The sequence below is a fragment of the Hyperoodon ampullatus genome, assembly GCF_949752795.1.
Source record: "Hyperoodon ampullatus genome assembly, chromosome: 4".
Classification (NCBI taxonomy): domain Eukaryota; kingdom Metazoa; phylum Chordata; class Mammalia; order Artiodactyla; family Ziphiidae; genus Hyperoodon; species Hyperoodon ampullatus.
The window spans coordinates 25,285,249-25,312,848 of record NC_136917.1 but is presented as its reverse complement, the minus strand read 5'-3'; the positions used below and the strand labels follow the sequence as shown (position 1 = coordinate 25,312,848).

General features: G+C 63.3%; 1 protein-coding gene across 2 annotated transcripts in view; it reads left to right on the top strand.

Moving 5' to 3' along the window:
- Nucleotides 1-1,821: 1,821 nt before the first annotated feature.
- Nucleotides 1,822-27,600, top strand: part of SBNO2 (strawberry notch homolog 2) — a gene marked incomplete at its 5' end in the record, with an annotated part of 30,728 nt that continues 4,949 nt past the window's right edge. Inside the window, 16 exons of one of the 2 annotated variants that reach the window (XM_079701756.1) lie at nucleotides 1,822-1,941; nucleotides 6,471-6,544; nucleotides 7,138-7,246; nucleotides 19,077-19,238; nucleotides 20,408-20,491; nucleotides 20,783-20,879; nucleotides 21,210-21,364; nucleotides 21,472-21,605; nucleotides 21,686-21,776; nucleotides 21,875-22,018; nucleotides 23,520-23,637; nucleotides 23,916-24,021; nucleotides 24,441-24,594; nucleotides 25,327-25,503; nucleotides 25,992-26,089; nucleotides 26,844-26,926. In XM_079701756.1, coding sequence (XP_079557882.1) covers nucleotides 1,822-1,941; nucleotides 6,471-6,544; nucleotides 7,138-7,246; nucleotides 19,077-19,238; nucleotides 20,408-20,491; nucleotides 20,783-20,879; nucleotides 21,210-21,364; nucleotides 21,472-21,605; nucleotides 21,686-21,776; nucleotides 21,875-22,018; nucleotides 23,520-23,637; nucleotides 23,916-24,021; nucleotides 24,441-24,594; nucleotides 25,327-25,503; nucleotides 25,992-26,089; nucleotides 26,844-26,926 — 1,906 coding nt within the window. Of the gene's footprint in view, nucleotides 1,942-6,470; nucleotides 6,545-7,137; nucleotides 7,247-14,552; nucleotides 14,598-19,076; nucleotides 19,239-20,407; nucleotides 20,492-20,782; nucleotides 20,880-21,209; nucleotides 21,365-21,471; nucleotides 21,606-21,685; nucleotides 21,777-21,874; nucleotides 22,019-23,519; nucleotides 23,638-23,915; nucleotides 24,022-24,440; nucleotides 24,595-25,326; nucleotides 25,504-25,991; nucleotides 26,090-26,843; nucleotides 26,927-27,600 lie in introns of those variants that run through there. The other variant, XM_079701757.1, reaches the window with a different exon arrangement.

The window sequence follows — 27,600 nt, the reverse complement described above, 5'->3', positions numbered from 1 at the left end:
CACGGGGGCCACACAGGCCTGGCCTGCAGCCAGTGGGGGTTCCTTGGGCACAGCGCGCCCTGGGGACGGCCCGGGGGTCTCCCTCCCTTGCTTTTTGGCTGTGGGCTCTGGATGGTGCTTCCCAAGAAAGCAGCCCCGCCCTCCGCGGCCGCAGAGCCCGGAAGTGCCCGTGAGTGGGATGGGGTCGGAGGTGCTCGGGGTGTGGCTGCCGGGAGAGGGACGCTGTGGAAGCAGGAGTGTCAGTGGGGTTAGTGGGGGTCTCAGGCAGAGAGACACATGCCCTGCACTTGCTGCAGACAAGGGATCCAAGGGACACAGCGAGCCGGCCTGCCTTCCGTCCCAGGTAGATCCGCTGAGGGGTCCCACGAATCGAGGAGCTTCCCGGGGCCTCCGCGGAGGCAGCGGTCACTGGAGTGGCTTGGGATTGTGGAGGCTCTGGGCTCCACTGAGCGCCAGATGAGCCTTGTGCTCATACCCGAGCAGCCCTTCCTCCCGATGACCAAACCGAAGCTCAGAGGAGCTCAGGCACCCCGAGTTGTGGGAGGTTCTCCGACCCTTAGACGCGGAGCTGGGCTTTGACCGTCCGCCCGACCAAGACCATGGGTCCCAGAGCGGCCTCGCATCCTCCTCCTCCCGCCGGGTCCGGCCTGCAGGAGGCTGGGGGCCGTGGCACTGGCGGCCGGCCAGCAGCTGGAGCCCAAGGCCTGAGCAGAGCGGGGCGGCCCGGCCCCCGCTCCCTTCCTGAAGGGCTGGACGCAGCTGCGGGCTGTGGCCCGGCCCCCGGGCCCCTTTCCCTCTGGGCCGCAGGGCGAGGCGTGCACAGGCGGCCCAGCCGGTGCAGGCGGCCCTCCCCACCCCCACGGGATTGCACAAGCTGTCCGTGTGTGCGGCAGTGATTACTGGAAGTCCCGAGGATTTCTTCACTCAGGGCTTGGCCGGGAGCGCCAGCCGCCTCCCCTTCCTGCCTCCCCTGGTGATTAACGTCCTGGGGCTGCTCCCTGAGGTGTGCTCCGCCAGCCTGGGGTCCCTGCTATCCGTGGCGGGCGATGGGGCCTGGGGTCCCAGGCCACAGGCGGGTGTGAATGGGGGGGATCGCGTGGGGCTAGGTTGGCCCCTGCAGCTTTTCCCGGCTGGGTGGGGACCCTGTGCGACGTTAGCCCCATCCGGGTCTGGGGGCTCTTCCCCACTCAGCTTGGCCCCAGCCAGCCGGAGACCCTCGGCAAGCCTGACCTGGTGGCAGAGCTATGGGGCTGCCCGGCCCCAGTGGGGCCCCCAGCTCAGAGCTGCTGGCTGGCTGGGCTTCCTCTCTGCCAGATGTGCTAGGCACAGAGGGCCGGGGGTGCGCCCCCCCCCCCCCCCCGCGGCTCATGCTGGGCTCCCAGGGCTCGAGGCCCACTTTGTGGGTGGAGGGAGCAGCCCCCGGCCAACATCATTCAGGGGCCAGAGAACGAGGGAGGGAGAGCGGTGGGGCCTGGCCACCCGGAAGGGGTTGCCCTCACCCTGGAGGTCCCAGCCCGGGTCCCCAGGAGGGGGTGGCCGGACAGCAGGAGGGCCACCCCGGCAGCACTGCGGTGCTGGGAGCATCAGCTTGCCCCCCACGTGGATGGGGCAGTCAGAGGGGCTGGGGGGACATCTGCGGGGCCCCCTGGGGGTCCCGCCACCCCCCCAGCCTGCTGACCCTGTCCCTGGAGGGCGCCCTCCCCTGTCGGGATCAGAGGGCAACCTCAGGACATGCGTGTCTTTCCCCAGGTCATGATGCCACCACCACGGAGCAAGAAGCCCAGATAGATGCCCCTGCGGCCCGGCTCGTGGAGCCCCCCGATGCTGGCAGTGGGGCCCACCATGGACGGGGAGTTCCCTCCGCACGAGCCTCCACCAGCCGGCAGTGTCCTGTACAGCCCGCCGCCCCTGCAGACCCCGCTGTGCGGGCCCAGCGTCCAGGTGAGCGCAGCCCTCAGGGTCTCCTCCCAGCCCCTCGGCTCTTCTCTGGTGCCTCAAGCCCATATCCCAGCCCCCAGGTTTGCAGGCAGGACCCTCCGGGGGCTCCCGTCGCCCCCAAGTCCCTCACGTGTTAGCTGTGAGGTTTCTCCTGCCAGGGCCTTGGCTGGCCCTCAGGGGATGCTCGGCCCAGGCGGCTGCCCTCACCTGCCCTCACCTGCGGGACATCGAGGGCTTGGACCACTGCGGCAGGTCACACTCGTCCGCTCTGCTTCATCGCTTCTTTCTTCTTACTTTATAAGACTTTATTTCTTAAGCAGTTCTAGGTTTACAGGAAAATGGCACAGCAAGTTCTCGTACACCTCTCTCCTCCCCACTTCCCCACGGTTAACATCTCACACTCGTGGGTGTGCTGTGTGCCAACCTGGGAGCCAGTGCTGGCCCAGCATCGTTACCTAAGGGCCACGGTGACATTTAGTTCACTCTTGGTGTTGGATGTTCTGTGGGTTTTGACAGATGTCAGATGACCCACATCCACCGTTACGGCATCACACAGCGTAGTTTCACTGCCCTAAAACCCCTCTGGTCCCTACCTGTCCATCCCTCCTCCCCCCAACCCCCGCATTGCTGATCCTTCCCCTGGCTCCAGAGACCTGCCTTTTCCAGAATGTCCCAGAGTTGGAATCACAGTGTGTAGCCTTTTCAGACCTGCTTCTTCCACTTAGCGATGTGTATTTAGGGTTCCTCCGAGACTTTTCCTGGCTTCATAGCCCATTTCTTTTTAGCACTAAACAACTTTCCATCGTCCGCATGTCCCATGGTTGCTTCCACCCACTGAGGGACAACTCGCTTGCTTCCGAGCTCTGATGACTGCAATAAAAGTACCGCGAGTGGTAAAATGACCCTAGGGGCCGGGCCTTCTCATATCACAGAAGGTACAAGAGGCCTCGCAAAGAGAAGTGTCCAGAATCCTCCAGCGAGTCAGGCCTGGACCCAAACGGGGGCTCTTTCCCTGCAGAAAAGAAAAGAAGCCGAGTTTCTCTGTGTGGAGACTCGAGCTGCCAGGTGGGGAGACCAGATGGGGTGCGGGCACCAGGGGGCCCCGTGGGCTGCGGCAGTGACGCGTGGGGAGAGAGAGCAGGGATCCAGCTTGGGGTTGGGAGAAGCCGGGCCCTGGGCCTCGGGACCCAAGTGGAGCTCTGGGTTGAGGGTCCAGAGCTGTCATGAGGCATCCCAGACCCCAGAGTGTAGCCTCAGACGGGGCTGGGAGGTGCACACGAACCCAGGACTCACTCCGTGCACGGCTGTGCCCACAGGCACCCTAACGGAGCAGAGCGCAGTGCCAAGCCACACTGAGTGGGCCTTGCCAGTCGGCAGGGAGGGAGCAAAAGCGGGTCATGGCTGCAGACCCACCCGCAGCTTCCAAGCCTCGGCTGATGGCCAGAGCCTCCGGCCAGGGCCCCGGGCGCACGTGTGCCAGGCCAGCTGTACCCACAGGGCCCCTGCCCTCCTCAGCCCCCACCTCCCTCCAAGCCTCTGCCTGCCCACGCCCACCCTGAGGCTCTCGGGTGCCCCGGTGCCATCCCACACGCGGCACAAAGCGTGCTGCTTCCTTGGGTGCTGTGTCGTCCTGTTTCGCAGGCTCGGAGCACACGCTCGTCATTCTTATAACGCCTCAGGATTCCTCCTCCTCAGCATCCCATCATTTGCCTAATTATTTTCCTGTTGTTGGGCCTTTGGGGTGACTCCAGTTTTTTCTGCCACTATAAATAGTGCCACTGCGTTTTCCTCCCCCCTCCTGGATGAGTCCCTGGGGGCGTGTTTCTGGAATAGAATTCCTGGGTCAGAGCGAGCCCCAGCTTGGGCGGGTTTGCAGAGGATGGAGCTGTTATACAGAGAATGGGCTCCTGCCACGTCCCGTGGTGTTGACCCAGGAAGCCGACTGAGGGCCAGGACATGAGCTCTGTCTGGACAGCCCGTGTGGACCAGAGGGGCTCAGATACTGGAATTGGGGGAGGGATGTCTGGAACAAGATAGGGACCCTTTTACAAGGGAGGTGCCACGTGGAGCCCGACCTTGGCTCCGAGCCCCACTCCAGGCAGTCAGAGCCAGCACGGCAGGCTCCCCAGTGCCCTCCAGGGCTCAGGCTGTGCACAGAGCCTGTTCCTCTCGGGCCACCGAACGTGGGGATTGCCCCTCAGGCCACACTGGGCCTGGCCCAAGAGTGACCAGAAGCCCGGGCAGCCCGTGTAGGCTGCGGGCATCAGTGTTGGCACCGTGCTCCTTACTTCTCTCTTGTGTCCTGCCCGAACCAAGCTTGTAAGGAGGATCCCAGGGTGGAGCAGGCGGGGAGTGGAGCTGGCCCCAGGGCTGCCTGGCAGGGACATGCCCCCAGGACTGTCAGTGTCCCTAAGGTGGCCAGATTTAGCAAATAAAAATAAAGAGCCCGGTGAAATTTAAGTTTCACATAAACACAAATAAAATTTTAGTATGTGTGTGTTCCATACAGTATTTACACTAAAAATTATTTTTTGTTTATCAGAAATTCCAATTCTCGTTTTTTTTGGTTTTTTTCGGGGGGTGGGTTTGCGGTACGCGGGCCTCTCACTGCTGTGGCCTCTCCCGTTGCGGAGCACAGGCTCCGGACGTGCAGGCTCAGCGGCCATGGCTCACGGGCCAGCCGCTCCGCGGCATGTGGGATCTTCCCGGACCGGGGCACGAACCCGTGTCCCCTGCATCGGCAGGCGGACTCTCAACCACTGTGCCACCAGGGAAGCCCCCCAGGGAAGCCCCCCCAATTCTCGTTTTTTATCTGGCAGCCCTATGTTATCTGCCACCCTTGCTGCCCTAGCAGGAATATCATCTTTCTTCATCAGTTTGCACATGGCCTAGGAAGCTTCTGGCTAATCTCCCAGGGCCTGCTCCTTCCCAGAAGAGGGCCAGCCTCTCTGTCTCCAGGCAGGCTTTGATTGGCTAGCTGGGGTAGGGGCCCATCTTTGGACCAGTCTGGTCCCACAGGCCTGCCCTCTGAAGGTGGAGTCACCCCTCTGGCTACAAGTGTAAAATCCCGAGGAAGGCTCTGATTGGCTGGCCATGCTGTACCACCCCTGTGGGGTGGGGCTGGATGTCCTTGGTTGGCAGCCTTGCCAGAGCAACGTGCTGGGAGAGGAGGTTGGGGTGCTGGGTAGACAAAGTCATAAGGGACCCTCCCCAGCCTGAGGCCTCCCCAGCCTGAGGCCTCAAACTCCTCAAGGACCTGGGGGTCCCCTGGTCTGGGAGCTCCACAGGGACCACCCCAGGCCCAGTCTGGGTGCAGGTGGAGAAGGTTGGTGAGCAAGGGACCCCTTGGTGCCCGCCTCCCTCGCTGTCCCCTTCTGGGCCCAGACTAGAGCCTGGACTGGCCTCTAGTTTGGAGGCCAAGGGGCCTCTACCAGTCAATACCATCTCACCACATCTCCTACATGCCTCTTCTCTGAGCTGGATCATGGGGAAGCAGGCGGGGCCCTGTAGGCAGCCCAGGGCTGGGGGCACAGTGATGGAAAGTGGGGCTGGCAACCCCCTTGGCACAGAGGGGCGGTCTCGGCCCCCCAGGCTGGTTCTGGGCCAGTACTAGATCAGTGAGTCCTGAGGGGCGGGTCTTGTGTGGCCAGGGCTGGCACAAGTGGGCATGGCAACTGCAGCCAGCGGGCCTCCCTGATGGAGTTTAACGTGGCCAGCGGCCCATTTAGGGCAGGGACGCAGCACCCCGATTCTGCAGAGGGTGTGAGTGTCCACAGCCCTACCCCTCAAGCCAGTCCTGGCACATGCTGCCCCTGCTGACCTCAGGCTCACCTTCCAGCCACCCTCCATTCCCCTGGTGTTTCCTAAAGCAGGTTCCCCAGAACCCCTGCCTGTGCCTCACTCCTGGGCCACACGGGCTTGGCCTCTGGGACCTCTGAGAAGGCCGGGCTTCAGACCTGCCTGGAGGGGTTGGGCTGTGAGAGTCTGGCTGGGACAGGGCCGTCCACAGTGCTGGTGGGAGCCCCTCACCCTGACCTCAGCCCCCGCCCCTCTGAGAAGTCCCCTGCCCCTCTCCCCCACCCACCCACTGGCAGGCTGCGCATCTCACTCATGGGTGCTGGCCCAGGAGGGACTCTTACTGTCTTGCTTTGCACAGGGTCCCCTCCTCCACTTTCTAGAATGCAGGCGTCCAGCCTGGGCTCCTCAGGCCCTGCAGGGATTCTGGGGGCCCTGCCAGTCCAGAGTCGCGGCCATGCCCGCCATCCCCTCCCCGGCTGGCTCCCAGACCTGCTTGTGTACTAACCAAAGCCTTCCTCTTCACCACAGCCCTCTGGGTAGGTTCTTCTGTGCACACGGGGAAGCCGAGGCACCGGTGACCCAGCTGGGAAGCCCCTGGGCAGGCGGGCTCAGTGCTCTCTGGAGCCTGCCCCAGGGCAGTGCAGCGGTGTGTGTGGAGGGGGGCATGGGCGGGGAGGAGGGCCAGGGACCCTGCCCTCCTGTCTTCTCCCCTGATGGCCGCCACTCTGTCTCAGAATGCCATGCTGCATTACCCCTGGTGGAACAGCTTCTCGCCCACGCCATACCCAGCCTTCTCCAGCGAAAGCCAGTAAGTGCCCAGCCCCACTGCATCCTGCTGGGGGGTCCCCCCCTCGCAGGGGCTTCACTCTGCCTCCTCATCCCGCAGTCATGGGCTAAAGAAAACTAGAGCTCTCAGTCAGGGGGGCTGTGGGCCAGGCCCTGGCCGCATGGGGAGAGCTGAGACTGACCTGCTGTGGTCTGTCTAGCGAGAACTCTCCAGGGTAGAAGGCAGAGGTAGTGGGGACAAGGGGGCCAAGAAGGGCTATACTGTGGGGGGGACACCAGGTGGTGGTAAGAAACTTTAGGGGTGAAAGGAGCCGGGAGGACAGCTTCCCCATGGAGGGCATCAGCAAGCTGGGTTTTGAAGGGTAAGTAGGAGTTTGCCAAGAGAGCACACCTGGTACCAGGCCAAGGAATGGCCCATGCAAAGGGCACGGAAGCACACAGCCAGAGCCTTGAGGTTCTTCTGGGGCGCCGTGTCCCGAGAAATGGATGCGTGGGCCCCTCCTGAGCAGAGTTTCTGAGGCGCCGGAGTTGTTCCTGCTGGCCTGTCCTGCACCTGGGGTGGGCAGGCAGTACCCTCGTCACGCCTGCTGGCTCAGCTTCCTTCTCCGCCTCCAGCCAGTTCATGAACTCCTCCTTCATTGTGGGCCAGCCCTGCGTGGACACCAGCTATGGCCCTGCAGCCGCCACCCCCAGCTTCCCGCCAAAGAGCAGCGACTTTCCTCAGGTAGGAGACCTCGGCTGGGCCGTGCCCCACGTGGGGTGTCAGTGCTGGGGGACTGGGCTTGTTTGGGGGACGGGCTGGTGTGACTTCTCCTCAGCAGATGGGGGCGCCGGGTCGGAGGTCACGTAACTGAGGCTGGGGGCCCAGCTGTGCTCCTGCCCGTCTGCGGGTTATGGGGCCACATCTCGAGTGTCCGATTGCCTCGCCCAGACCTCCACTTGCTCCATCTGGGCGCCCTAGCGCCTTGGCGGGGTCCACGTTCCCGGCGTGCCCCCAGGCCGTAGTGACACCCCATCAGGTCGAAACAGCATAGTGAGCATTTATGTCCCCGAAACAGCAGCTGCTTGACGAACGTGAGCCCCTCGAGTTGGAGGAAAGGAGGACATCTGACTTCTATCTTTTGGGGGACGCCAGGCAGCTCAGCCCCCAGGGAGTCAGGCGGACTCTGCCTTGCAGCCTTGTCCGCGGGATTCACAAATGGGTCCCACACCTCTGTCCCGCACGGCAGCCGTCGAACCTGAGAGCCTCAGAGGGGGTTTGCGGGAAGAAGCCCAGCAATGTCGTGGGGTGACCCCAACCAGGGGGTAGGAAGTGGGGGCAACAGGGGCCGAGTGGCGCCGGGTTTCCCTTGGAAAGTTGAAACCCTTGGCAGCGTCTGGGCTGCCTTGGCGCTCAGTTTGGGAAGCAGCCACGTGGGCCCGCCAGGGGGTGGAGTGGCAGGTGCTCAGCTCCCCTGAGCCTCAGTTTCCTTCTGTAAAGTGGGGCTCATGGGCCCCACCAGGTGACAGGCCGAGGGAGGCCACGGCACACACGGGCTGGTGCAGACCTGCTGGCCTCACTTGGACCAAGGCCAGGGCCATTCAGACCAGCCCACACTCACCGGGGCAGCAGCAGGGCCGGGCAGAGAACCGGACCGAGGGGTGTGTGCTGCGGTGACAGCGTGCCCCCAAATCCAGGTCCTCCCGAGACCTCAGGACAAGACCCTACTTGGCAGTCAGGTCTTTGCGGGTGTGATTAGGTAGACGGAGCTGAGGTCCTCCCAGTTAGGATGGCCGTAAACCCGCTGGGGTCCCTGTGGAGACACAGCCGCGGGGGCCGGGGTGGGGGGCAGGCACGTGGCCAGGGAGGTGGAGCCCGGGCACTGGGGAGGTGGGGGACCCCAGAGCCTGGGGGGCGCAGCCCCGCCACACCGTACCCTGAGCTGCCCTGTCAGTGACCCTGTCAGTGACCCTCTGTGGCCACCCAGGAAGCGACACGGCTGGGCCTCGTGGCGACGGGAGCAGAGCCTGCCCCTCGGGAGCCCCAAGTCCCCCAGGGTGAGGGCGAGGGCCATGGGGCAGGAACAGGAGGCCCGTGGACGCAGCCTCCCTGCCTCTACAGAGGCATATGCGGTTTCCTCTGCCCACCGCCGGCCCGTGAGGAGACCCTTGGCCTCCAGGAGACGAAGGGCCAGTGGGTTCAGCATCCAGGGCACCCGGCCGACGGCCCAGGACCTTCTCCCCACCCACCGTGGCCCCACGTCTCTGGCTCGTCCGCGGGTTGGCGGCTGACGGGCCTCCTGTCCACCGTGTCCTGGGCATGGCTCTGCGTCCAGACTTGCTCCCCTGCTGGGGCGTCCCTGCTGGGTGGATGAAGCCTTTGGGGGTGTCCCGGCTCCTGCGGCCACCACCTGGCCTCGCTCCACCCCCCACTTGCCCACTCCCGCTGCACCCCCAGCTCTGCGAGGGATCCACGCGGCTTCCGAGCCCAGCAGCCCCCAGGGCGCCGTGTCCGCTCCTTGCTGCAGGTGGGGAAGCACGCCCCGTGTTGGAGGTTGCTCATCCATCCGACATATGCTCGCTGAGAGCGGCCGCAGCCCACCCACCCTCCAGCTGCCCTTGCTGGGGGCGACTTGGACCCAGATCTCCCTTTAGAGCAGCGAAACCTTCTTCAAACGCAATCTCACCTCACTGCCAACCGTGGGGTCAGACAGATGTGAGACCACAGTTCAGCCAGGCTGAGGGTCTGAGGCCCTGTGGTCAGCCTCCTCCACCTCCCCCAGGACCCTGGGCCCGTGGGCCAAGCCAGGACGGAGTCCAGAGCGAGCCTGGCATTCAAGGCTCTTCCCAGCCCAGCCCTGGCCCGGTGGGTCCACCACAGACACCTCTGCTCCTGGTTCAGACTGAGTGGCGTTGTACGGGGGCCGGCACAGGGACAGCCCCAAAGACATCCCCGTCCTGATCCCGGGACCTGTGGATCTGTCATCTCACAGGGCAGAGGGGACTTTGCAGGTGGGATTAAATTAAGGCCCCTGAGATGGGGGTGACCCTGGATTCCCTGAGGGGCCCAGTGTCATCACAGAGTCTTTTTTTTTAAATATATATATATATATTTAAATTAATTAATGTATGTGTGTTTGGTTGCGTTGGGTCTTTGTTGGTGTGCGCGGGCTTTCTCTAGTTGTGGCGAGTGGAGGCTACTCTTCATTGCGGTGCGCAGGTTTCTCATTGCGGTGGCTTCTCGTTGCAGAGCACGGGCTCTAGGCGCGCGGGCTTCAGTAGTTGTGGCATGTGGGCTCAGTAGTTGTGGCTCACGGGCTCTAGAGTGCAGGCTCAGTAGCTGTGGCGCACAGGCTTAGTTGCTCCGTGGCATGTGGGATCTTCCTGGACCAGGGCTCGAACCCGTGTCCCCTGCATTGGCAGGTGGATTCTTAACCACTGCGCCACCACAGAAGTCCACAAGGTCCTTATGAGAGGGAGGCGGGAGGGTCAAAGGCAGAGGGAGACGGGAGATGCTGCGCTGCTGGCTGTGAGGATGCAGGAGGGGCCGCGAGCCAGGGATGCTGCGCCTCTAGAAGCTGGAAAAGGCAGGAACCGATGCTCCCCTGGAGCCTCTGGAAGGAACCGGCTCTGACAACCCATCTCAGACTTCTGACCTCCAGAACCATAAAGTAATAAACGTGTGTTGTTTTAAGCCGCTTCACCATGTGAAGCCCTCACGAGGCCCATGGCACACCGTTGAAGCGTTCACTCCTGTTTGTACATCAGAAGGAGCTGGAATGGGGAATCCAGACCTGGGCTGGGGGCAGGCAGTGAATAGAAACCCACAGGCCTTAACACACCTCCTGGTTACTAAACTTGAGCCCTGAGTTTCCTAGCAGCCAAAGCGAAACGTTTTGGGCCGGGAGCAGTTCCCTGGGGGCTGCACACAAGCCGGCCCAGGCCAGGACCTTTGGTGAGGGTCGAGCCGGCCTCTGTGTGGGGTCCCCATTTCCCAGGTACCTGGGAAGGATCTCTAGCCAAGGGACTCTGCCCTGGGGGAAGCGGGAAGCCAGTCCGGTCCCTGCTCTGGGGCAGCTCTGCTTCACTGGACAGTCCTGGCCATCAGACCTGGCACCCATTGAGCCCCCAGAGCTGGGGCCCTGGGTTCCAAGTGTGGGAGGGGAAGTGCACCCAGGGGTTACCTGAAAATTTCAGCTCTGACGCTGTTGCCTACACATTACATGTAGCATCTTACGTAGCCGAGGCCAGCGTCACAGGGCAGAAATTAGCCCTGGTGCAACACTGGTGACCACACCCGTGTACACCCATGGGTGTGCTGAGGCTCTGAAAGAACTGGCCAGGCATCTGTAGGGTGCCCCACACTGGGAGGGGGTCTGCGTCCCTGGCAGGAGGCCCACAAACACGGCACGTTGTCTTCAAGGCCCTGTGTCGATGCGTTTCGTTGCTGATGGGTTGACCTTGACCCCTGGTGAGGCAGCATCCTCTGGGTCCCCCCACTGTGCACTGTCCTTCCCGCCCTCAGGTTGGCACAGAGTTGCTCAGGCCCTTACACCCCTTACACCTTGAGGGGCCCCACGTGAGGTCTCCCACCCCAGGGTGTAGTACGTGTTGGGGGGTGTGGACGTGTGGCTTTTATTTTTTAATTGAAATGTGACTTGCATTTCATACGATTCAGCAGTTTTTGTGCATTCACAGTGTTGTGCAGACATCACCTTTGTCCAAGTCCAGAACATTCCATCCCCCAAAAGGAACCCCATCCCCCTTAGCAGTCACCCCTCCCCCTCCCCATCCCGACACCACAAGTCCACTCTCTGTGTCTGTGGATCTGCCTTTTCTGGACGTTTCCCATCAATAGAATCACACACTGTGTGTCCTTCTGTGTCTGGCTTCTCTCACTGAGCATCGTGTTCTCAGGGTCCGTCCACGTTGCAGCGAGTGTCGGGGCTTCACCCCTTTGCATGGCTGAGGGACGTCCCCGTGTGTGGGGGGACACGTGTGTGTATGTGTTTGTCCATCGATGGACATCTGGGTCGTTTCCGCCTCGGCTGCTGTAAATCATGCTGGTGTGGACGTGCGTGTAGACTTCAGTGTGAGTGTGTGTTCCAGGTGTGGCTGATTCTCGCTGGGAGGGCTGTTTGGGGCCTTGTTGGAGTTGGAGTTGGGGGGGTGCCCAGCCTTCCAAATGCCCCCCGAGGCCTTGTGCCTCCAGCTCTTGCTGCCCCTGCCCCTCAAGGTCCTCCTCTGGGTTCTCCCCACCCTGGTTTCTCTGGGGTCCTGGCTGCAGGGGTGGCCGCCCCGCCCTCCTTCACTGCCCCCCAGTGCCGAGCCCCACTGCAGCCCCTGGGATCAGGTAGCTGCCCTGACCCCTCCTCCCAAGGCCCCCTGGACCCTCGCGTCTCGGCCGGGCCCCGGGGAGGGGGAGGGCTCTTTCCGGTGGGCTGAGACCCCATCACGCGGTCGCAGTCAGCGGGGCAGGCGTGCGCCCTGAGGGTCCCTCCAGGCATCTCAGGTGGGCCCCGCGTCCACCCGATAAGGACACTTACCGTCTGCCAGCCCAGGCTTCTGGGAAGCAGGATGAGGTCACAGCTCAGAAAAGTGCTTTGCAAACTCTGGGCAGCTCCCCACATGGAGAGGGGTCGGCAACATCCACTGCTTCGCGAACGGATTTCCACAGGGTCAGAGGCTTGGCCTACCCCGCCAGCAGGCTCCTGGCGATTTCTGGCGCTGGCAGGGCGCGGTGTGGGGCTGCTTCCCATGGGAAGCCCCTGGGTCACGCGGGGCCGCGGCCAAGGCCCCCCGCCCTGGGGTCCTCACTCCCTCCGCAGGCTCTAGGGGAGGGTCCATCCTGCTTTTCACAGCTCCTGGGGCCCCAGGCGTCCTGGGCTTGTGGCTGTGTCACCCCACCTCTTCCTCTGTCTCCACGTGGTCTTCTCCTCTCTGTCTGTGTCCAGACCTCCCTCTTGTAAGGGCACCGGCCGTCGGCTTAGGGCCCGCCCTGCTCCAGTGCGACCACATCTTAGCTGACTACATCTGCAGCGACCCCATTTCCAAAGGAGGTCCCGACATGGGCTGCGCCCACCCCTCCGTGGCCAGCCCGGGGGCAGCCTAGGGACCAGCGAGCGTCCCGCCGACCAGGCAGCCCCACGGATCGGATGCGCTGGCCAGACAGGGCCGACCAGCCACCTGGTGCTGAGATACAGGGGGCAGAGTCCAAGTTTAGAAACTGCTGGCAACCTGACCAGTTTCCTGCTGCTGAAATCTAATCTCAAAAAGTTTGTGCTTGTCCTTTGTGGGTCTTCTTTTCATGTCCGTTTCCTAGTAATTCTTTTTAAAATTGAGACAAAATTCACACACCTTAAAATTCATCCTTCTAAAGTGTATTCACAGAGTTTTACAACCACCACCTTTATGTAATTCCAGCACGTTCCATCACCCCAAAAGGAAGCCCCGTCCCCATCAGCAGTCACTCCCTCACCTCCTTCCCAGCCCCTGACAACCAGGAACCCACTCTCTGTCTGTGGATCTGCCTGTTCTGGACGTTTCCCATCAATGGAATCACACCCTGTGTGTCCTTCTGTGTCTGGCTTCTCTCACTGAGCATCGTGTTCTCAGGGTCCGTCCACGTGGTAGTAGTGAGCGTCGAGGCTTCCCCCCCTTTACGTGGCCGCGTGATGCTCCCGTGTGTGGAGGGACCACGTGGTGTTTATCCGTCATCCGCTGGTGGACACTTAGGTCATGTCTGCCTTTGGCTGCTGTGGACGTGTGTCTCCGTTGCCCCTGGTGGGCGTCTGGCAGTGGAATCAGGGTCGTGGGGTGACTGTGACTGTTTTCCGAGGACGCTGCCCCGTCTCATGCCCCCACCGGCCGTGGAGGGGCTCCAATTTCTCCAGCTCCTCCCTGCACTGGTCCCTGCTGGCTTTGTGGGTCCAGCCGTCCGGGCGGGTGTGAAGTGTGTCCCGCTGGTTTCGGGTTGCGTTTCCCCGTTGTGTGACAGTTTGCGTGTCCTTCCTCCCCTCGTTGCCATTTGTACACATTCCTCACCTGAGGCAGTGGCCGCCGGCCATGTTTTCCTCCGCCGGCTGTGGGCTGGAGACAGGTGAGGGCTGCAGCATTGGGCCGAGGTCTCCCTGACCCCAGGGACCCTCCCCAGTCAGAGCTCTGGGGTGCTGGGCAGCTGCAGGGAGGCCCATGGGCCCGCTCGCTCCTCTCGGCCGCGGATCCGCACAGAACCGTCCTGGGATGGGGGTGATCGAAAGAAACATGCAGGACGGGCACCGGGCCTCAGGGCTTTGTGTCCCCTGCCGCTGGCCCTGTCTGCGTCCTGCCCTCTGTTCTGGGCTGCAGGTTGCAGGGGCTGACGCAACAGGGGAGAGCAGCGTTTTGGGGACAGCCAGACCGCTCGCCAAGGCTGGAGGAGGAAGAGCAGGGTGGGGCCTGGGGCTCCATGGGGGCGGCCCTCCAGGTGGGGCCACGGCACAGGCAAAGGCCCTGGGGCGGGCCCTGTGAGGCACTGGAGGCAGGCTCTGGGACAGTGAAGGTCCAGGCTGAGGAGCTGAGGGCAGGCCCAGGAGGGCATGGGGGGCACAGAAGGGGCAGCCCGCCAAGGTTTCCTCCCTGCGATGCGGGGGCCTCTGAACCTCGAGTCACTGCTGTTGGCATCCCAGGGGCAGCTGTGGTCCCTGCCAGGCCCAGCTGGGCACGTGCTTTGGGGGGACAGCGGTCTGGGGGAAACTGAGGCCGGGGCCAGGAGGGTGCCTGGGGCAGGCAGGGGGCAAGCCAGTGGCAGCCCGCGGGCGTTGTTGACAGCCGTCTGTGGTAGATTCCGCCCCGTTCAGTAATTCTCCACGCTTTGCCAGTAACCGTCCTGACTTACCAGGCAGGCATCATTTCCTGAAAGTCAGCCGGCCTTAGGGGAAGTAGGCGCAGGCGGTGACTAAACCAACATGCAAATGCGGCCGGGCGGGCTGAGGGCTGAGGGCCGGCGGGCTGAGCCGCCCGTGGTCATGAGGCAGCTGCTTCCACTGCTTTCTTGGGACCCGGCGGCCACCATGTCCCAGCTGCGCTTCTGGCTGCAGTTTGCAGCCCTCGGCAAGGTAACCCTGGGCTCCTGCCTTGCAAGGGGGGCCAGGCTGGGAGGGTTCGTGGGAACCGCCGGGAACAGCCGGGCTGGGGGCGGGGGGAGGGCTCCCCCAGCCCGCTCCGTCTGTCTGTTTTTGGCAGCGAGGGTGACCCCGCTGGAGTTTTCCGGGCAGAGCCACGTGGAATGTGGGGACAGCCAGGGAGGGCAGGGGGCTGCAGGGGGCTGGAGCCGTCCCACCTGGAGTCTCGTGGGCGCTCCGTGTCCTGGGATGGTGGCAGTGGCTCTGTGGGCCGGGGTGGGGCATGGTTTGAGACGGGCTCTGATTGGACAGGTAGGATCGGTCCCCATCCCTCCGTCTCTCTGTCCCTCGTCAGGGTCCCTGCCCAGGGCCCGTGAGAGGACCTGTGTCCGAAGAGTGTTTCTGGGGTCGCTTTCCTGGCTGGGAGGGGGTGCTGAGCAGACCCAGAGCTGGGTCCAGTCTGGGGGCCATCCTGTCCCAGCCTGCTGGGCGGTGGCAGAGATGGGGTGGGGGGTCACTGCGTGGGCAGCTCCTCTCTGGTCCAGGGTCCCCGACCTGCTGAGAGGCAGTAAGCACAGTGGACGACCCTGTGCCCTCCTGGCCCCCCAGAACTGTCGGGGTAACCAGCCAGCTCCCCTGCATTGGGGCCTGCAGTGGGAAGAGCGGGGCGGGGGGTGCTGGGATCCCGGAGGAGTTCCAGGTGGGGACGCAGGTCGGGAGGTGAGCCCGGGGAGGGGTAGACACAGGCTGCTGGGTTGGGGGCTCTGGTGAGGGCCTGGGAGCTGCGGCCCTGCCCTGACCGGGCCCTGGGGACCCAAGGAAGGTGATTCTGGGTTTGGGTCATCTTGGAGGTCTCCTGTGGCTGCTGGGAGTCAGGTCCCAACACTGGCAGGCAGCCCACCAGGGGGGTCCACTCTCACTCCCATCCAGCCACCCGCCCTCCATGGTGGGGAGGGGGAGGGACCTCGGGAACCCCACCCCCACCCCCTGCGACCCAAGTGAGGCCCACCTCCCTTTGCCCCCGAGGATCCAGGGGCCCCCAGATGATGCCGGCTGCCCATCAGGGCATCTGGTGGAGACGGTGTCCACAGACTGGGGAGGGAGCACCCACTTTCTTAATAAATTATATTTTTTAGAGCAGTTTTAGATTTACAGAGAGACTGTGAATCAGTTCAGAGGGACCCCGTGTGCCCACGACCAGCCCCTCGGCGCCGCCCACGTCCCAGCTGATGGGCCCGTGTTCATACATCGTCCTCAGGGCCCCAGAGTCCACGCTTCCCCATGTCGCCTCTGCCCCAGTAACACTGTGGCACCAGGGCCCCCAGGCTGTGCCGGTGTCGCCCGCTCTCCTGGGGTGGGCTGGGGCCCTGGGCAGTCGTGGGGAGCCCGGGCTGGGACTCCTGCAGGACGTCCCCAGTCTGGGTTTGTCCGGTGTTTTCTCGTGGTAGCACTGGGGCCATGGGTTCCCCGGGGGAGACCTCGGAGGGGAGGTGCCCTTCCCAGCCATCACCCCAGGGGTCCCTGCTGCTGACCTTGACCTGACCTCCTGGCTCCTCCACGGGGGGCTTCTTCACCTGTGCGCTGTCCTCCTGGGAAGGGTCTCCGTGCTCAGCCCTCACACAGGGTGGCCTCCGAGCGCCCCTTTCAGCCCCTGCCTCTGCCATCTTTGGGGCTGGCCCCCGAGGTCCCGCCCCGCTCCTTGCCCACTGCCCAGTGACTGTTTCATCTTTGGGAAGCAGGCCCACCTCTCAGGGCTCCAGGGCCCGGGGTCATCGTCACCCTGACCAGGCTTGGTGGCGCTTGCTGGGAGGGCCACGCTGGTCCCAGAGGGATTTTAGCAAAGACAGCTGTCCCTGCCTGTACGCGGACCCCACCCCAGCCAGCCTTCGGAGTCTCGGGGTCACTACCCCATGTCACTTCATGCCCATGCCAGCTTCTGCAGCCCACCCTTCCCTGGCATTGTCCACCAGACTCGGGATGTGCCACCTCTGACCCCAGCTGACCGGGGGTGGGGTAGGGAGCAGGCCTTGGGGTCAGCAGAGCCAGACCCACTGCCGCCACCTCAGTGTCCCCCGAGATGGATGCTCTGGCCTGTTGAATCGCCAGGCTCTCGCATGGGAGTGCAGGGTGCCCCAAGGGGCATTGTGGAGCACCTGTTCCCTGCTCTAGGGTTGGCATTCCCCTCCTGCTTCTTCCCAGGCCGCTGCCCGGTCCTGAGCCGGTCCTGCTAGGCACTGTCTGCCATGCCCCCATCTCCTCGCCTGGACTTGCCCAGGTCGCCAGGTCCTGCACCTGCAGGCAGTGGGGGGAGGTTGGGGTCTGCCCCACTTCCGTGGGACCAGACTGCGTGTGGCCAGGGGGCAGGGGCCAGGAGGGGCCTGGCGGGCAGAGTGCCCTCCTTGCAAACCGCCGGAGCCAGGGCACCCCGGGCAGTGGGAGGCGTTCACAGGGGGCCCCCTGCCTTATACCAGCTGAGCGGGCCCCACCCCTTCCTGCCAGGCCCGCTGTCCTTTTTGCACAGTGCTCTCAAGCCTGTCTGTTGGGGGCTGTGCACTCACCAGCATTTGAGCACGGGGTCCTGGGGAAGCTGGACAGTGTTGCCTGGAGGTCCCCGCACCCCAGGGCCTGGGGGGCTGATTCCCATGCAGATCAATCGGAGGGGAGCCCCAGAAACACGGCCCTTGAGGGGCCGTGGGGCAGGACTGGGCACTGGCTGAGATCAGGGACCTGTTCTCAGTGACCTGGGACTGTGGAGACCTGCCCTCCACCCGCAGAAGCCAGCTCAGCTGTGGCCTCCAGGCCCGAGTTGGGCACATCGGGTGGACCCTAGGCCCAGGCCCACCCTTCCTCCCCAGAGTCCACTGATCTGAGCCCCCGGGGCCCCGAGACCCCCACTGGTCAGCCCTGCCCACCCTCCTGGCCTTCTCTCACTGGTTAGTGGGACACCACACCCTCTGTCCCAGCCCACCCGGCCGCGGCCTTCCAACAGCCCTGATGGGCCGAGATGTGTGAACAGTACACGGGGCCGGGGGCTCCCAGAGGGCTGCTCTCCCTCCTCCTTGGCCCCTACCCTGCTCGGGAAATGCTCCCGCTGATGGGCCCGCTGTGGCCACAGCCCACCTGGCTCCACCCATGGCAGGCAGGCGGGGGTGGGGGGGTCCCTCCCTGGGGGGGTCGGCTGAGGGCTGCCCCGCATCTGAGCCTGGAGGTGCTAAGGGAGGTGGGGGGCCTGCACCTTCCCCAGCTCTGGGCACGGGGGGCTGTGCTGCACTGCCCTCTCCAGGTGGCAGGCGGCGTGGGCACCGTGACCCGGCGGGGCACCTCAGGGGACCCTGGTCCAGAAACCCCAAGGGGCTGACTCTGCATGTCCCCACGTCCAGCACAGGCCAGGCACACTCAGGAGCTCCATGCCTGCGACCAGGGCTGGGAGGGAGGGAGGCCGGCACGGGAACCCCCGGCGCTGCACCTGATTCCCTTTGTTTATTTATTTTTATTTATTTATTTTGGCTGCGTTGGGTCTTAGTTGCAGCACACGGGGTCTTCATTGCGGCACACAGGCTTCTCTCTAGTTGTGATGTGCTGGTTTTCTCTCTCTAGTTGTGGCGTGCGGGCTCCAGGGCGCGTGGGCTCTGTAGTTTGTGGCATGCGGGCTCTCTAGTTAAGGCGCACAAGCTCAGTAATTGTGGCGTGCGGGCTTAGTTGCCCCACGCAGCATGTGGGATCTCAGTTCCCCACCCAGGGATCGAATCCCTGTTCCCTGCATTGGAAGGCGTATTTTTTACCACTGGACCACCAGGGAAGTCCCCCGATTCCCTTGAAATTTAGGTTTAGAAACTGTAACCTCCACAGCAGCGGATGTCTCCTGAAGCTGTGGCGGTCCGTGCGTCCTGGCATCCCTACACCGGTGTCACCTCCTCCATGGGGATGGGCCAGGGCAGGCACGGGGTGTCTGTCACCTTCTCCCGGTGTCCCCTGAGTAGAGTCCAGCGCAGAGCCTGTGGGGTCTGGTTTCTCTCACCTCCGCTTGCCTTTTTCCTTTTTTCTTTTTTTTTTTTCAAACAGCTTTATTGATATAATTCACATACTGTAAAACTGACCCATTTGAATTGCATAATTCAGTGTTTCCAGTGCATTCACAGAGTCGGGCAACCATCACATCTGTTTAGTTCCAGAACATTCTCATGGCCCCAAAAAGAAGCCCCGTCCCCATCAGCAGTCACCCCACACCCTCCCCAGTCCTTGACAACCAGGAACCTCCTCTCTGTCCCTTTGGATTTGCCTGTTCTGGATGTTTCCCATCAATGGAATCACACACCATGTGTCCTTCTGTGTCTGGCTTCTCTCACTGGGCGTCGTGTCCTCAGGGTCCGTCCACATTGTAGTGAGTGTCAGTGCGTCACCCCTTTCTGTGGCTGAGCAGCATCCACCGTGTGGCTGGGCCTCACAGCTGCCCTCACCCGGCCTGTCTTGCAGGACTCCTCGTACCTCGATGACCTCTCCAATGCCTCCATCTTCTCCTCGTCCGTGGACTCCCTCTCGGACATCGCAGACACACCTGACTTCCTGCCCGCCGACAGCCTCAGCCAGGTGCCCACCATCTGGGACGTGAGCACTGGCCCCTCCACCCACGACAAGGTCAGTGTGCCCCATCCTCGGCCGAACAGACACGGAGGAGGGTGTCGCTCGAGGGTGCTCATGTCTCCCGTGTAGGCCAGAGGATGCAGGGGCTCCCCAGGGGGAAGAGGGGCTCCGGGGAGTCCGGCATGCACTAGTGGACACCAGTAGGCATATGCCTAGCTGCCCTGACGGGTTCAGTGCCCATGAAACCCCTGGGCCCTCGGGAAGAGTCTGGGCCCAGTCTAGGGCTGGCAGGGGGATACAAAGTGCCCAGAGTAGGTGCGGCAGGCGACCCAGGCCCGTCCTCGCCTCGCCAGGGCCCTCCTACCGGCTCCCAGCCTCCCGGGAACCTGAGGCCCAGGCGGGAAGCTGAAACGCCACGCCCACTGCTGCTGAGGCCAGCCCTGCCTGCTGGGAACCTGAGTCAGCCTTCCAGGAACCTGCGTCTGCGGCTGTTTGTTTGTTTTCGTTAATTCAAAAAAAAAAAGGGAGAGGGAATTGAGAGTAGGTTTCAGACCTCCCTGTACCTCACTTCCATTTTATTTTCGTTTCAAAAAAACTTTTGTGTTTTTTTTCCTTCCAGTTTTATTGAGATGTGATTGACATACAGCAGTAAGTTTAAAATGTACATACAGAATGGTGATTTGACTTGCATACGTCATGAAATGATGATGACATAAGTCAGTGAACATCCATAGTCTCATATAGATACAAAATTAAAGAAATAGAGGGAATTCCTTGGCGGTCCAGTGGTTAGGACTCGGCACTTTCACTGCTGAGGGCGTGAATTCAGTCCCTGGTCAGGGAACTAAGATGCCACAAGCCACACAGTGTGCACCCCCCCAAAAAAAAAGTTGAAGTAAAAACCGTATTTTTTCCTTGTGCTGAGAACCCCTAGGGTTTACTTTCTTAAGAACTTTTATATATAACGTACAGCAGTGCAAATTCTATTTATCATGTTGTACGTTGCATTCCTAGTACCTATTTATCTAGTACTTTATGTATCTCTAGTACTTATGTATCTACCAGATCTAGGTGGGCGGGCAGCAGGAAGGAGGCCGGTGGCCAGCTGAGGGGCTTGAGGACCATAAGGCGAGCCCCTCTGGAGGCCGGGGGCCCATAGAGGCACTTCCTCCCCACCTGTGGCCTGCAGGCTCATGCCTACTCTCCCCGCCTCTCCCCTCCAGCTGTTCCTGCCCAGCGGGCCATTTACAGGCCTTGAGGACCCTGTGTCCTCTCTCTCCAGCACCCCACTTCTCGTCAGCTACCAGGTGAGCCAGGCCCCTTCCCTACCCCTGCCCATCCCTCCTGGGGACCAGGGAGGGCCACTCACTCAGGCACCTGTTGTATGTGGGCCCTGGGCCGGCTTAGAAGCATGGTCTGCCCATTATACAGATGGGGAAACTGAGGTCCCAGGGAGGCACCATGCTAGGAGGGGGGACCTCTCCCTATCGCCCCAAGTCACTGGGCTGGCTGGTGGACCAGGCTCCTGACCCTGGCAGGGAGGCTGGCGTGGTGCAGGGGACAGTACCGTCCCCAGCGTGACAGCACCTTGCCCCCAGTCTCAGAGTCACCCCGAGGAGGACGACGAAGCTGAGGAGGATGAGGCGGAGGAGCTGGGCCACGCAGAGACCTACGCCGACTACGTGCCGTCCAAGTGTGAGTGTCCTGTGGGAGAAGACCCCCAGCAGCGACCACCGGGCTGCACAGCCTCACGGGGTCTGCGTCCTCCGGCCAGGGGCGCCCATCTCCGGGGTCCCTGAAGGTCCCAGGGCCCCTTAAACCGCCAAGGCAGGTGTGGGAGCTATGGGAGGGCTCCGGGGGGCGGTTCTGTAATCGGGGTTGTGCTCGTCACTGGGCACCACTGGAGACAGGCGGAGGGGGCAGTGGAGAGGTCAGCCGCCTTCCTGCTCTGTACCCATGGGCCGCGCCCCCGACCCTGTCCAGACCACGCCCCTGACCTGCCCCCGCCCCACCATGCCACTCTAGCCAAGCTTGGGAAGCAGCACCCGGACCGCGTGGTGGAGACCAGCACGCTGTCCAGCGTTCCGCCACCGGACATCACCTACACCCTCGCCCTGGCCTCCTCCGACAGCGGGGCCCTTTCCGCCCTGCAGCTAGAGGCCATCACCTACGCCTGCCAGGTGATCCCGGGGTCTCCCAGCAGGTCTGCATCCGGCGTGGGGGTGGTCTCAGTGCCCACCCTGACCCTGCCGCACGCTGACCCCTGCCTCCTCCCCCACTCCCGCAGCAACACGAGGTCCTGCTCCCCAGTGGGCAGCGCGCGGGTTTCCTCATCGGCGATGGCGCGGGCGTGGGCAAGGGCCGCACGGTGGCCGGCATCATCCTGGAGAACTACCTGCGAGGCAGAAAGAAGGCCTTGTGGTGAGCTGTCCCTCCCTGGGCATGGGGCGGGCCGGCAGGTGGGCAGGGGGTTCCTGAAGCCTGCTGGCTCGCACCCCCAGGTTCAGCGTCTCCAACGATCTCAAGTACGACGCAGAGCGCGACCTGCGGGACATCACCGCCCCTGGCATAGCGGTGCACGCGCTAAGCAAGGTGGGTGGCCCGCAGCCCCTCGCCTGGTAGGGGTGGGGGTCCCGGAGCGCGGGCGTGGCTATGCCCCGGCGCGCACCGATGCCTGGCCCTCTCCCCAGATCAAGTACGGCGACAACACTACCTCAGAGGGCGTCCTCTTCGCCACCTACTCCGCCCTGATCGGGGAGAGCCAGGCAGGTGGGCAGCATCGCACGCGCATCCGGCAGATCCTGGAGTGGTGTGGGGAGGCCTTCGATGGCGTGGTATCCTGGCCGTGATGAGGGGGCGGGGCCGAGCGCAGGGGGCCGGGAGGGGCGGGGCCGAGTGCACGGGGGCCGGGAGGCCTGGGTCCTGGCGGTGCTGGAGGGTGCCGAAGCGCGGGAGGAATTCCCGGCAGGGAGGGCCTGGTGGCGCAGGCTCGCCCTCAAGGACCGCTGTTACCCGTCCCCGGCCGTCTGGCTCGGCCTCCTGGCTCCAGCCGGCTGGACCCGTAACCACAGGGTTGGGGTGGTGTTTGCCGCGACACCGCGGGCAGCGGGGCCGGAGGTCTGGGGGCGCAGAGCACTTCCTCCCCTGTCCTTGTCCGGGCCCCCAGGCTGGTCCCACCCAGGCTCCGTGGGGGCGGGGCAGGAGGCAGGCCAGGAGAGCCAGAGCACAGCTAGGCCAGAGGCCCCGCTGCTCTAGCTCTGCCAGCTGCTGTGGGTCCCAGGCTCTTCCTGACTGGGCCGAAGCCCCAGGCGTCTCCCTCCTTTGCTCTTCAGCCTGAGATCACTTTCTTTTTGCTCCCACCAAACTGTAGGAGACAAAAGGAAAGTCCACCAGGGACTGCCCTGGTGGTCCAGTGGTTAGGACTCCCCGCTTCCGATGCAGGGGGCACAGGTTTGATACGTGGTCGGGGAACTGAGATTCCGCAAGCTGCCTGGTGTGGCCAAAAAAAAAAAAAAAAAAGGAATGTCCATCAGGCTGTAGGAAAAAGAAGTATAGGAGACTATAAGCTGGAGTCTGATGCTTGACTGGTGTTAATGTTTTCTTCTTTCACATATTCCTCTTACCAGTAACAGCCTTCAGGCCAACCCCCCTTGGCCTTCTCCCCAGCTGCTCCCCGCCTCCACACACACACACACACACACACACACACACACGCAGAGGTGCCACAGCTTCCCTTGGGGATTTCTGCAGGGGCCCTTAGAGGACCCTCGGGCTCCGATGAGACAAGGCCTGTGGGCCCTCTTCACGAGGCATAGTCTGTTCAGAGCTCCCATGAGCCAGAAGAAGCAGCAGGGTTACTGATGCTTCTGGGTGCCCGGTGTCAGGTGACACCTCAGCTTAGCAACAGCAGCGTAAAAAAGTAGCAGTGTTAACCTCACACCTTGGGGGCTGCCTGATGGCATCAGGCTAACCTCACCCGTGTTTTGAACCCCTATACATACGTGTGGACACATGTGAGCGTGCATGTGGCACTCACACCTTGCCTTTCAGGTAGGTACATGACAGACATACTTGTCTGTAACTTGCTGTTTTTCCCCCGAAAACATTAAGAACTTTCTGTGTCTTCCAATTCCTGTCCACGTTGTTTGGGGCCTAGAGGCTGTTTCCCTCTGGCTTTGGTGGCCTCACACACCCCAAGGACCCCACCCCGTGGCCAGATCCCCCCAGGCACCTTCCGGAGTTCCCCCCAACCAGGAAGGGGCCACCTAGGGTGTCGTGGTGGGTCTGTGGGGCGGCCTGCCTTCCAGAACAGTCCTTAACCCACGCCCACCCCAGATTGTGTTCGACGAGTGCCACAAAGCCAAGAATGCCAGCTCCACCAAGATGGGCAAGGCCGTGCTGGACCTGCAGAACAAGCTGCCCCTGGCCAGGGTGGTCTATGCCAGTGCCACAGGTGAGGGCCTGGTCATCGATGAGCGAGCGATGCCTGCCCTGGCGCAGCTGTGTGGGGGAGAGAGTGGGGGGAGCGTCTGGTCTGCAGCCCAGCTCCTGCCAGGCCCTGTTCTCAGACACCAACCCCTGTCAGGGGCCTCCCCTCTGCCAGCTGGCCGTGGGCACTTTCCCGAGAGCCTCAGGTCCCCATTCCTGGCCCTCGTGCCATTTCTGGGGCCACACCTGAGGCCCCGACCTTCCCAGGTCGGAGGAGCTGATGGTGGCTCCCCCTTCCCCCAGGTGCCTCTGAGCCCCGAAACATGATCTACATGAGCCGCCTGGGTATCTGGGGTGAGGGCACGCCCTTCCGGACCTTCGAGGAGTTTCTGCATGCCATCGAGAAGAGGTGCGTTCTTTGCCCCCGTGCCCACCCCCCACATGATGGGAGTGGGGGCCAGGTGTCACCCTCACCCCTGCCCATGCTCCTCTGGCAGCCAGAGAGATCTTAAAATGCAAATCCCATCCTTTCTCTGCCTAGTACTTCCCATTGGTCTCGGGGGGAAAGGGCCCCCTCCCCACTTTTCCTGCTCCCGTGCAGGCCCCTCCTTGGTCCAGGCAGACCACCTTCTGTCTGTTTCCAAGGCACACCAGGCCCTTGGTGGCCACAGGGCCTTTGCAAGTGCTCTCTGCTCCATGCACCTGGCCCTTCCTCGCTCTCCAGGGCTCAGTGCTGGGTGACAGCCCCTCCCCGGGTTGCTCTGTCCCTGGGTGGGACCTAGCATGTGGTCCCAGGCCGTTGCCCAGGCAGCCTGTGTTCACCTGCAGGGGTGTGGGCGCCATGGAGATCGTGGCCATGGACATGAAGGTCAGCGGCATGTACATCGCACGCCAGCTCAGCTTCTCCGGCGTCACCTTCCGCATCGAGGAGATCCCGCTGGCCCCGGCCTTCGAGCACATCTACAATCGGGCGGCCCTGCTGGTGAGCCTCTGACTGAGTGGACAGCCTGCATGTCCCCTTGGAGTTACGGCCCCGTCACCTTCAGCGTCTGCCCTTAAGGACACCACAGGGATTAGTCAGACTGTGGACAGGAGGGAGCACCTGGCCCGCCCACCTCGGTCTTTGGCAGGAGCCCAGCATCTTGATCCTGTTCAAGTTGGGGATTCTGTACGGACTGTACGCCCGCGTCCCCGCCTCCCCTCCCCACGATTTCGTGAGCACGTTGCCCCCAGGACAGAACCCAGAGATGGTGGCCGTTTTCAGTCTCTCTCCGTGGGGCTGTCCTGGGCGCTGCGGGGTGGGAGCACCTCCCTGGACCCACCTGCTTGATGCCTGGATCCCCCCAGTGTGACAGCCACAGATGCCCCAGACATGGCCCAGTGTCCCCTGGGGGCAGGACCGCCCTGGCGAGACCCCTGGTCTGAAGTGTGGAGAGTCAGAGGCTGCTGGCAGGGAGCTGGCAGGGAGGGTATCCCCGCCGCCTCGGGAGGCGGTGTCCACCCACCCCTGGGCTACACGAGCGCCATTCCACCACGGCCTCGCCAGCATCACACTTGTTGTTTCTTAACATTTCCGACCGTCCAGCTATCGCCAGGGCCCCCTTGTTGCTCTACTTACAGCCCCCCTTCCCTGGCCCACATTTCCACGGGGCGGGGGCAGCCGGGGTCCGGGCAGAGACGGTGGTAGTGAGCTGAGCCAGGCGTGTCATTGCAGTGGGCCGAGGCCCTGGGCGTGTTCCAGCAGGCAGCCGACTGGATCGGCCTGGAGTCACGCAAGTCCCTGTGGGGCCAGTTCTGGTCGGCCCACCAGCGCTTCTTCAAGTACCTATGTGTTGCCGCCAAGGTGCGCCGGCTGGTGGAGCTGGCCCGGGAAGAGCTGGCCCGGGACAAGGTGAGCTGGGCTGTGCCGGGCCCCCTGCATCCCTGTGTCAGGGGCGAGTGGGCAGAACCCGGCATGCGTGCCAGCCTCACGATCGCAAAGAAGCCTGCGTGTGGCTGGGCCGAACCCGCAAGGATGGGGCTGGTGAGGGCGATGCTGAGGCCCAGAAGGTTCTGGTCCCGCCTTGCCCCAGGCTCCCTGTGTACAGGCTGGGCTGGTGAGTCCCCAGAAAGAACAGGGCAGAGGATGGGGGTGGGGGTCCGGGAGCTGAGGCTGGCTGTGGGCTGCCAGGTGGACTTTCCAGGTGGATCTGGGCTTGTCGGGGCCTGGCAGCCCGAGGGACACAGGGGTGGGAGGAGGGAAAGACTGAGGCCCGCCCTGGGTTTCGGCTAACAGGACAGGGCGGGTGTGGGGCCTGGGGCTTCCCTGGGGGCCCCTCTGGGGCCCCGCGCTCCGGGGCTGGTGGGCAGGGCTCTGCTCACTGCCACTCACCCCCGCAGTGCGTGGTTATCGGGCTGCAGTCCACGGGTGAGGCGCGTACCCGGGAGGTGCTGGGCGAGAAGGAGGGCCAGCTTGATGGCTTCGTGTCCGCTGCCGAGTGAGTGATGCCTGCTGCCCAGTGGGGGCTACGCTGGGGACCCCTCCCTGTGCAACCCACCCTGGGGCCGACCTGTGGCATGGCCCTGCCTGTATTCCCAGCCTAGGGAGCGGCCCCGGCCCTCAGTGACCTTAGGCCCAGCTCGCGTTATAAAGCCAGAAAGGGTAACCGTGGGGACGCCAGGACTCGGAGGGAGGGCGCTGGCCGAGGGTCCCAGGGCTTTAGCATGAGGCTTCCCGGTGCCCGCCCCCACCCCCCCACGTGGGAACCGTGCCGTTTCAAGGACGGCACTGATTTTAGGGACTGGCCTTGGTGGCCCCCGAAGCCCCTGGCCTCCCTTCCCACGCTGGGTGAGGGTCCCAGCATGAGGCCCCTTGCCCGGCTCACCTCATCCTGGCCCCTCCCCCTCAGCCCAGCGTCACCTCCCTTCCCCTGGGACCCCATCCTGGGAGCCTCCCCATCGGCCCTCAGAGGCCGTCAGCGCGTGTGGGCAGAGCTGTGGGCCCTTTGACGGCGGGAGCCCCACCCAGCTTCCCACCCACGCTCTGTCGATTGCCCACCACGTGTGGGTGGGACCCCCACCCCCGTGTCCTTGCAGCTCCTTTCCCCTCCCACCCGCCTTCTCTGAGCCCCTGCACCCAGACCCACCCGCGGGGCCCCCTGGCACTGGGTGTCCCCACCAGTGCAAACCCACACACGGGACCCAACCCCTCCAGGTCTCCCAGCGAAAATAAACTCTGCTTCTCACTTTCAGAGGCGTCTTTCTGTCGCTAATTCAGAAGCACTTTCCTTCAACCAAGAGGAAACGAGAGAGAGGACTGGGCAGTAAGCGAAAAAGTAAGCGCCTACCGCCCGCCTGGACCTCGGGTGCCTTGTGGCCTCCTCCCTTGCTCCTGCCGCCTCCCTCTGGCCTCCCTCCTTTCTGAGCCTTGATCTGGGTCAGCCTGTCACTCCCGCTGCCCCCTCTGCTGCTGGCTGCACAGCCATGTGGCCTGACCCCTGATGCCCTCCCCAACTCTCCAGGGCAGCTGGTCAGTCATCTAAAACACCCAGCGCTGCAGGATGGGGGTGTGGCTAGCGCACCCCCCACGGCCTCTAGCCTCAACCCCAGAAGGCGGGGCCTTGCACTCCCCAGGTGAAAGTGAGCCCGAGGCCGGAACCACACTGGTCCGGGGACTAGGATGGAGCCCTTAAAAGCACCCCGGGATGGGGCAGTGGCCTCATAGCACCTTCTGGCGTGCACTGCTCGCTGTTCTAGGCAGAGGCTGAGCATCCACTCCCAGAGGGGAAGTAGGGCTCAGAGAAGCAAAGCAACTTACCTGAGGGTACACGGTCAGCCTCGGGGGCCCAGTCCTGCCCCTCCCACTTCCTGGGACTGGCCTTCTGGGTGTCCTGGATGGTAGCTTAGTTACGTAGGCCCCTGGACCATCACCCCATCAGGGCCTGGGCTTATCCTCTGGCCAACCCACCCAGGGCCGCCCTGTGAGGGTGGGCGTGTGGCCTCCCCAGGC